Source organism: Corythoichthys intestinalis, chromosome 12 (assembly GCF_030265065.1).
Source record: "Corythoichthys intestinalis isolate RoL2023-P3 chromosome 12, ASM3026506v1, whole genome shotgun sequence".
NCBI lineage: Eukaryota > Metazoa > Chordata > Actinopteri > Syngnathiformes > Syngnathidae > Corythoichthys > Corythoichthys intestinalis.
Genome location: NC_080406.1, coordinates 42,215,148 through 42,225,501, shown reverse-complemented (window position 1 = coordinate 42,225,501; position 10,354 = coordinate 42,215,148). Strand labels below are relative to the sequence as shown.

The 10,354-nt window shown below is 37.6% G+C and overlaps 1 protein-coding gene across 7 annotated transcripts in view; it reads right to left on the bottom strand.

The window, feature by feature from the left end:
• Positions 1 to 468: 468 nt before the first annotated feature.
• Positions 469 to 10,354, bottom strand: part of LOC130927452 (zinc finger protein Helios-like) — a 28,514-nt gene continuing 18,628 nt past the window's right edge. For 6 of the 7 annotated variants that reach the window (XM_057853287.1, XM_057853290.1, XM_057853286.1 and 3 more), the window contains exons 6-8: positions 9,069 to 9,206; positions 8,622 to 8,735; positions 469 to 6,035 (exon numbers count right to left, since the gene is read on the bottom strand). In XM_057853287.1, the coding sequence (XP_057709270.1) occupies positions 5,227 to 6,035; positions 8,622 to 8,735; positions 9,069 to 9,206 (1,061 nt within the window). In that variant the 3' untranslated portion in view covers positions 469 to 5,226. The remainder of the gene's footprint in view (positions 6,036 to 8,621; positions 8,736 to 9,068; positions 9,207 to 10,354) is intronic. The other variant, XM_057853291.1, reaches the window with a different exon arrangement.

Here is a 10,354-nt window from a genome sequence, read left to right as displayed (position 1 = left end):
GCCTCCGCCCCTCCTTCCTGAGCCCTGCCTCAGGTGAGGGGAGTTTGCCTGATTACAGGGCTGATGTCAGATGGGTGGAGCGGCCACAGCTGTGAGCAATTACCATCAGCCAGCTTTAAAAGTCCAGCGGACGCACACCACATCGCCCGATCAACTTGTCGTGTTTTCCAGTCAGTTGTTCTCGCACTCCTAGTATACATATTGCTTGACACCCGGCTCAGGACCTCCTTTCCTTTCCTCCAGGACCTGATCAGCGCGACCATTGTCGGATACCTCCACTTCCCGGGTGAACTGCAAACCAGACAACTGCCGGCTACTCATGTTGGCATCTACGGTGCCCATCGCAACAATCCGTCCTTCCGCCTGAGATAAAAACTCCTGTGCTAAATAAACGTGGCATCAACCTACTCTGCTTCCCCTTTGTCTGCATTGGGATCCCCCCCACTCCCCCATTCCGCGATCCCTAACAGAATGTCATCACAAACCATTACAAAACTGTTCATAGAAATCAATTTTATTGTGACAATTTGCAAGCCAATGGTTCTCCTCACCCTTTTTTGAATCAGAGAACCACTTTCAATAAAAATAAGGTATTCTTCACAAAAATGTGCCCCGATTTTCTTAGATTTTTGTTCAATTCCACCATTCTCTATTTCAGAGACAAGATTTTACAATAGCTCAATTTATATGCTTTGTTTGGTGATCAGTAAATCCAATTTATTGGAACATAAAAATATACAAGTTATGCAAATTCCTGAGCTCCTTGTGTGCTTTTTCATTGTCGATGTGAACAATATATTACAACTCAAAACAAAACAGAAAACAGTATATGTAACGTACAGTACACAGACAAAAACATCTGTCTTTATCATTCCATTGTTCTTATAAGCATGATTTTATTTGTGCCGCTGCGATAACAGAAAAGCATATTATATTTCACGGGTACGTGATGTAAACAAATGTGCTAACAAAAGTTTTATGGTTGCTGAGCACCACAGAGTAAGACAGGGGGAAGTGGGGGGTTGAAAAAAGCTGCCGTTTGTTTAAGATATTAAATAAGAACATAAGTTATAGTTAATAAAGAGACTGAGTTGATCTTTGAGGATTATGGTCTGCATCCAGTGATACAAATTCTGCTTCCACAAAAGGAACTATTTATCAGGCAGTCTTGCAAACTGATAGTAAATAATTTCCATACAAGCCTTAAAAAGTGTACTTTTGGTTTCAGCAACAGTTTTTACTCAACCTCTTGAATAAAACATTAATTTTTGTATGACTAAAGTGCAAGGTCAGCGATACAAAACTTTCTTCTTCACTTTTCTTACGAGCTGCCTCTTAGAGGTTAAAATTCCTTCCTTTGCAGTGAAAAGCTATTTAGCTGTAACTCGTATCTGCATTTTGTACTGAATAACCTGCCATTGTTTGAACATATTGAGTTGGTTGTAATAGGTTTTGCAATGTAATAATCGAGGTAAAAATATTCGCAACCTAAGCCTACAAAATAACACCACACTTACAACAAACAATGCCTCAAAATACTTTTTTTTTTTTTCTTCTTTTTTTAATTTAAAAGTTTTGAGGCACAGTTTAAGGCATAATGTATAGAAAGTACTCCCACACGTATGTTTGAAAGGGTATACAAATTCTATTTACAGTGTTTAAGTTCAACCCAATCAGCAAAAATTTTAACTAAAAATGTGATTTCTCCAACTGGGAATGATTAATTATACATTCATTGATTTTCCTTACGCCAGCAATCATATTAAACATATGAATGAATACATTGGTTTTGCCATACTTTTGCTTTAAAATTGAAAAGGATATGAAAGAGCTTATATTTCAATGTTTCAGTGTTTAAGGAGTAAGCCCACTATTTAAGTGCAAAATGTAAAATAAATGGAATTCAATGGTTTTATTACAATAATATTGGATACTATCACAACATATAGTATATTTACATGTATGTGAATATTAACAAATGTGTTATTTGTTTGCTACTATTCTGCACAATCACATTATTTTAATGTAACAGTACGTCAATAGTTTTTCCATGCCATTTTAGCTTTGCAAAATGTTTTAAAAAATATTGAAAGTGTATGATAAAAGGCAGCAAAACACAACTATGATGTTTCAACAAGCAACCTTATGATTAAACAATTTTTGTTTGGAGAAAACAATAGCGTGAAAAAAATCTATACTAATTTGAATTTCAGACAGCAGGAATGTTTTATATTGAATTACATTGATATTACCCGCAAAAATTTTGGTTACTAAAACCAACTATTCCTTGTTAATTTACTATGTTTTGATTGCCCTTCACAATAGCAGAAGTAAGAAACAAAATTAAATGACAAATACACCACCCTGATTAAAATTTACATTTTCAGTGCCATGAAAAACTTTTCTCTCAAAGTCAAGGACATAAACACAAAATTCAGTTTTAAATGATTTCGTGGTCTAAGGGGAAAACACTGGTGACACAGAATTGGAACTTTTTATGTTAGGTAACATTTGTACAATATTACCGCGATGTCATAGTATGACTTTTTTCTCGTAGTAACAGTTGGACTATTTTCCTCGTAGAAATAGTATGACTCTTTGCTGTATTTCGTTGGGCTAATGTAGTTGAATGAACAGCTACTTACTTTATGTAGCGCTTCGCCTCCGTTAAAATCCACAATATTGAAAGCATCTTGTCTTTTAGATCAGTTTTACAAATAAGGAAAAGGAAATCCTTCATATTCTGGCCCATCTACATCAAATCATTATCAGAATTATTTATAGGCTACCAACACTTCGTCGTAGCTCCTAGCTACGTAATAGCGAATTACAATAATATTGTGCATCTCCAGAGTCTATATTTTAGAATCTGCTTCATTAATTAAATTCATTAATAAGGAAATCCTTTATCTTTTGACTAATTTACAAATTATAATCAATAAATGGTTCATATTAATGTTTAATCGTAGCTCCCAGCTAAGGTAAAGTGCGTAGCGGTTTGCTGTATGTAATAATACTTGTTTTCTTGTAGTACCAGTATGACTTTAATCTCTTAGTCCTTTTTTTCCCTCTCTCTATATGGCCTTAACCCTCTGTCGTACATCTGGCATGAAATTAACAGTTGTGATTATGTGATTGTCTGGGGATGCTTTGTTATTTCAGGAATTTAAGACGCTCAAGTTGGCTTCTTGGCTTACCAAAGAAAGTGGTAACGATTAAGTCAGCCTGTTCAAAGTGCAGAATTTATTCTTAAACATTTGATTTTCATTTTAAAGTGGCAAAAATATGTACAAAAATATTTTAATAAGGGGGTGAAATACTTCCCAGCACTGTATGAATATTTGTTGCAATGAATAATCTTTCACTCATTTGTCATCAAAATCATATTCATCGACTATTGTCTCCATTAAATTGCCGGATAATGACAATGATAGACGCCTCATTTATTCAAACTGGGACGACTGGCTGTGGAAGCTCATGTTTTAGTGCCATTGACGGCGCTAGGAGTCCAATCCATTTTGACTAGGAGGGGTGAATAAACACACGCTAGTTAGTCATTGGCAGTCTAAGAGTTAAATGCTGCCAACCAACCTGAACATCTACTTTAGGTAAGAGTAGAGGGAATGCCTTATGTCTCATATATAGCTGTAATCATTTTAATAATGGATAGCTGACCCTTAAAAATAACACAAGAATCAAAATAAATACTGTATCAAAGCAGATTTGAATCGTGATAATGGCATGAGTTAACATTTTCCATAGACTTCATAATATATTGACGGGACACGGGGGGCGGGGCCGATTAATAGGGGGCCTATCTCCGTCAAAGCTGACTGAGTGGAAACACAGACAAAGAGCTTTTTACATTGAAAATTCTTGTGAATAAATGCTTAAATCCCTTAATTCTTTATAGATATGGATGTAATACAGTCTCGATTCTTGGTTAAAAGCAAAGAAAAAAAAAAAAAAAAGGGCAGTTAGCATTTATTTTACGTAAATATGTCGAAATTGCTGCTAGTCTTTAAGCCACTGTTGCACCACCTTATTACCAAAAGAGCTTTTTACGTTGAAAATTCGTGTGGATAAATGCTTAAATCCCTGAAATCTTTGTAGATATGGATGTAAAACAGTCTTGATTCTTGGTTAAAAGCAAAAAACCGAGCAGTTAGCACTTATTTTATGTAAATATGTTGAATGTGCTACTCGTCTTTAAGCCACTGTGGCGCCGCCTTATTACCACAGCTTTTTACGTTGAAAATTCTAGTGAATAATGCTTAAATCCATGAATTATTTCTAGATATGGACGTAAAAAGTCTCGATTCTTCGTTAGAAGTTTAAAAAAAAAAAAAAAAAACAGGCAGTTAGCATTTATTTTACTTCAGTATTGCGAATTATGACACCAATAAAGTAGCAGTTAATTTCTCCCGTTGATTTTTTTCACAACATTTCAAAATGCATGCATGGTACGAAAAATATCATAATTACTTTGAATCCTCGAACGAATCACCCCTGAGACAATACTTCCTGTTTGTTTGCAGTACAGCTTTCATACTTTTTCAACCTAAATCTGACATTGCGTTGATTTTAAGAATTACTGCAACCGACTGCGAAGCATTACTTAAACTTAACTGAAGCTGAGTGTGGGCAGGCCCCCTACCGTAGGCAAGGCGCAGGGTATGGCGGAAGTGTCATTTCAAATATATAATAAAGTCTATGCATTTCCGCAAATGCAAAGACAGTGAGAGACAATATTAAAAGAGACAAACACGTCAAAATGGAGAGCAAGCAGCATCAGGTGACCAAACTAAATTTGCAGCACACTCTTGTTGTAATTTGTAAGTTATAAAAAGTTTTTGGGGCCACGTCATTAGAGGGGAAATCAAAATATTAGAAAAAAAGAAATCACAATATTATTACACTAAAAATATGACCAGCCTGGAAACTACACCAGTCAGCCATTTAGTACACTGCTGCAGAAATGATTTTTGGTCAAAGTTATCCTTGAGGTCTGTTTTAGCAAGCTTTTAAAATGGTTTCAAAACAACTGATTTGATCACATTTTAGTAGCATGCACTGTTATAAAGCCTTCATATGGTTGTTCAGCTGTTCACATTCACGCTGCTTTGTAGCTGAAAAGTCTGTAGTACTACTACTACTACTACTACTATTACTACTACTACTGTAAAAAAATCTTCCCTCATTTCTTTTTACACTTGTATCAGTTATTTAGTGGAATGTATGTTCACCGCGGACAATATGTGAGGAGAACTCATAACGGTCTTTGCTGCGGTAACCGCATATGTTACATTCCAGTGGATCCCTGTATCCATGGCAACCCATATGGATAGTGTACATGACATGGTCCAGGAAGAGCACTTGGCAATGGTCACACTGGAAGGCTCGCAACTCCCTGCCTTCTCTTCCAAAAACCCGCACCCCTTCCTGGACTGCAGGCCTCTCTGCGGATTCACGAAGTACCCCGCTCCCAGTGCCTGACCCAGCTCTGGGTGACACATCTGTCATGTGATCACTCGAATAAATTGCTGGGCTTGATCGTGACCTGAGACTGGATGGCAGATTGTTACCAGGGTTAGTGTTCCGTTCCTGAGGGCTGCTGCGGGCCGACTCGGGTGAGTCTCCTCCGCTGTTGCTCGGCGACTCTTCGTGAACCGACTGGTTTGGTTTTCCATGCCGAGACAAAGAAGCGGGACCGTTGGAGACGGTGTGGCTGGGAAAATCAGGGTGTAATGGGGCCTGATGCGGCAGCGAGTCAGTATTCCCTGTACGCTCAACTCTCTGGTCAAGAGGCAGAACATGATGGTAGAGAGGGTTGACCATGGGCATCACCTCAGTTATGGAGAGTGGGTGCCCTGTGTGGTGGAGAATGGGCCTAATTGTGTCTGATCCTAGGTATGTGATGGCATTGTTCATAGCCTGGTCCATCATATGGGCTGATAACAGTTCAGCCTGTTTCTCAAACTTGAGGCCCATCTCGTATCCCATTTCAGGGTAGCTGAAGCGCCCCAACTTTTCACCTGTTTAAAACAGAAAAGTATCATTACTGGGCGATCCAAGACTAGGACTTGGTCTTGAAATAGAATTACAAATTGATACATGGTTTGTCCTTCAACACACCTTTGCTCTTGGTTTACTTTGCATTCATGATAAAAACGTGCTTAAGTTCCCTGAAGTGTTCTTTCCGTGCATCTAATTGTATTAACATATACTGTATTTATGTGTATATACCATGTATTGTATGCTTTAATGATGTGTGAATAAAACTAAAACTAAACTAATCCTGTCTAAGGTTAATGGCCAATTCTCTCTGACAAGGGATCGAAATGTTGGCAAAATAGTTTTAGCTCAGGCTAACGCGTTCATTTTTCCAAGCCAGTAATCTGATTAAAGTTAGTTTCCTTAGTGTCTGTGCGTTACTATTTTGTTGTTGCCTCATAATGTATGTAGAATGAAGAATACTGTAGTCATGTACGAAGAGCATTTTGAATAGACAATGCTAGAAAAAGGTTCCCGGTACTTGTTTCCATGGTAACCGCTCACAGCTACTTCCTGTTTTGGTCTTGAGTCACACGCCGCTAAGTGTTTCGGGACTGAGAAAGGCATGGGCCAGGCTGCCAGTGCGGGTACACATTGGAGCCGAGTGTTAAGATGTGCGAGGGAATGTTGATCTGTTAAATCAATGAATGAACGTGAGTATTTTTCCTTCATTCTGGAGGGTATCACCGATAGTTTGGACCCCCTACATGCCTGGCCGTTTCATAGCTTTCGTTGCAACGACGGGCAGTCATTGCTCCAAGTTGGCATGCATTGTTGACATCATATTCGTGTTGCAAATTTATGCTGTGAGGTCACTTGTTCGTTTAGCATCTTTGGGATGTGTTGTAAGTTCGATTGAGTGAAAGTGCTCAGTTGCCAACCAACACGTTTTGTGGCCAAATTGACCACGTGTGTGTACGGCGTACTTCCGAGTTGTGCGCGCGCATCCGCGCCCACCCCACCTTTGTGTTTATTGCACTGTGCAATTCATTTGTGTGTTGATTATTGTGCCTTCAATTTACATTGTTTTACATTGGCACTGATATGCTGTTAACCCTAACCCAAAATTCAGAATTTTTGACATTAGGTTTAATCTTAGGTGGGAATGATTTCAATAATTTCCAAGCAGTTTGTCAGTTATTTGTTGGTTTCAGGGCTCCGGAGGGGCTAAGGTAGCGCGAGTCAATGGTGGTTGAAATCAACTCCATCGACTAATTAAACTGCTAACTCGAAGTTTAAGCCTTATGTGAAAAATTTCTGATCTTCCCCTTTAAATTGAATTATCGGTAAGTCAATTACATGCGATGACATTTTTTTGTTGTCATTCTTATGTTGAGGCAAAAAGGGAGAAAATGTGGCAAAAAGTATAAATTACTTTTACAGTAACTTAGTTAATTTGATATTTTAGTAATCTGTAAAGTAACTAGATTACTTTTTTGAGGGCTAATCAGTAATTAAAATTACTTTTTCAAGTAATCTGTGACAACACCGATCACAAGAGTTCAAAGTCTATACTACACATCAAATGGCAAACGCGTTTTTATTTATTTATTTATTTTTTTCCAAACGACCACAATAAACAAACATGTATACATTTTCAGAGTTCAGTGAAACAATGGGGGTATACAATAACATCTAAAAGTCTGGGCACCCTGTCTTTGGAAGTCACCAAGGAGTTGTGAATTGGGTATAAGAAAGCTAAATGTCAGATAATTATTTTTCTACTGGCAGTCAAATTAATGTTTGTTAATTACACGTTGTACTTGGTCTTCAATGCGTGAAAGTATGAGAGGCGGAAAACCCCATCCACATTTTAATATTACTAACCAATCTCGAACAGGAATGCTGTAAATTGTTCTCTCTTAATAATATTGCAAATAGCGACATTACAGCTGTACCTAACCACAAAAAAAAACAAAAAAAAAAAACATCACCACTCTGTCCTGAGGCTTCTCGAACTTCCTCAATTTGCATACAGTACCTTTTACATGACAAATAATCTAAAATAGCCCAATAAAATAAAACAAAATATAAACTATATAGGGAATGGAAAACGTGAGAACCAACCTGGCTGGTTGTTCTTTTTTTATATTATTGGGGATGGCGTGGCTCAGTGGTAGAGTAGTTGTCCCCCAACCAAGAGGTTGTGGGTTCGATTCTGTGCCCTGATGAACTCGCCCAAGTATCCTTGAGCAAGACACTGAACCCCACATTGCTCCTGGTGCTGCGTCACCAGTAGGTAGATGACGATGTAGTGTAAAGCGCTTTGAGCACCTTAAGGTGGAAAAGCGCTATACAAGTAAAACACCATTTATACCCAAGTACAGAATATAATATTTTACTTTGAATATTTTGTGTTGAAAAACATAATAGTTTATAATTTAGATTATTATTATTGTTAGTATTACATTTACACAATTATACGTTCTATTGATTTTCTGCCCATCCATCCATCCATCCATCCATCCATCCATCCATCCAAAAATACAATACCAGTGTTCTCCTGAGAGTGATAAAACACAGCATGTAAACCAGCTGACTGGCTGCCAGTGTTGAAAAATACCCACCCACAAATTTCTGGGGTGTGGTGCTCTTCCTTTTCCCAACATTACTGTGCATTCTTTCAATAACGAGCGGTCGCTCAAACGTAGCCATAGGCCTAGGCTCTTTCGGAAGCTCACCTGCAAAAACATTAGCAAAACAAAGAATTAATTTTACTGGAGGAAGATCATGTTTTAGCGTAACGCTGTGGTTGTTTTTAAGACTGTTTTTAAATTGATATTAAATTATCCACAAATACTGGTCAAATTATAATTGCTCATTAAAGTTTTTTTTCCAAAGACGATGACAACAAAAATATAGTTGAGTGTTACCTCATTTTATGAGTTATGATTTGTAACTGGATTTTTTTGTTGTTTTTTTTTTTTTTGCTTATAGCAGGCAAATATTTTAGTGAATTTTGTGTAATTAACCATACCTTGTGTGTGTACAATCCTAGTGCAAATACAAATTACCTGCATAAGGGCCCGTTTTGGCAGTTGAGTCCAGCCCAATGCTCTGCAGGTAACTATGGCAGCGTTCTTTGTGCTCCTCAAGGGAACTGCGTTGTTTGTAGCTCCGCCCGCAGTAGTTGCACTTGTGTGGTTTGCCCACTAAAAGTGAAAAAATTCAGAAGACAAGCTATTCATCCTTTAATTCATTCATTTCTAAACTGAAAAAGTGTAGGCACCAAGAGTACAAAAAGATATCAGGCATCACACCAAAACTACTCCCTTGAGATAAATAGTGGTGAGTGCAGATGGCATTGCAATCTTAATTAACTATTTTGTGGTCCATACCATTCACTGTATAACGTTGGAATATCATTAGGCACAATAAATAAATAAATGTATAAATAAATATTTTATAACATGGACATTGCTGTTTAGGGTTTTTTTTTTTTTTTTTTTTGTACGAACTGATATAATACAAAACTCATTAATGAAAGCAGGGTTCAACATTATTTAGTAGGTTTTATTAAGTAGATATCTGTACCTCCTACACTGCGAGAGACATTAACGTTTTATATTTAGCAACCCACCAACATATGAAACTGTGCAGATGTTGAATAGACCTTTAGAATTAACCTTTCAGATGGTAATCTTATTCATGCAAATAGTTCACCACAGGCTGTGAGACTCAGAATTTCCTCTTATATTTACATCAAATTTAACACACCATATGGACGCAAGTATTATGACACTTGCCCTTTCCATGGACAAGCCGAACCAGAGAAAATTTCTGTGTCCTAACTATTCCCACTAAGATGTACGCGTATATTTCTGCAAAAGTGTTGCAGTATGAGTATGATTACACTGGAAGTCAATTTTGGGATTTACCGATTAATCAATACTTTAGTTCCAGTGGAAACACCAAAGTCAGACATATTCCCTAACACTATGTTAATTGACTTCACATTGAAATAACAAAAAAATACAGGTATGTTCTACCTGTGCTTTTATGGGTTTTCTCCGGCTACTCCGGTTTCCACGTCCTAATAACAAGATTGGTATGCTGATTGAGCACTCATAATTGTCCCTAGGTAAACTTTGAGTGTGTGCATAAATGGTTGTTCATCTATTTGTGCCCTGCGATTGGATAGCAACCGATTGAGGGTATAGACCCTACTCACATGACGTCACAACCACGCCTCCGCGCCATATTGTCCGTCATCTCGTCGTGTTTACGCATTACCGCTACGTAAATTCCTCCTATTATGGCGTGTTTTTCTGCTCGTTAACGTTAATAATCAAAATGGTGA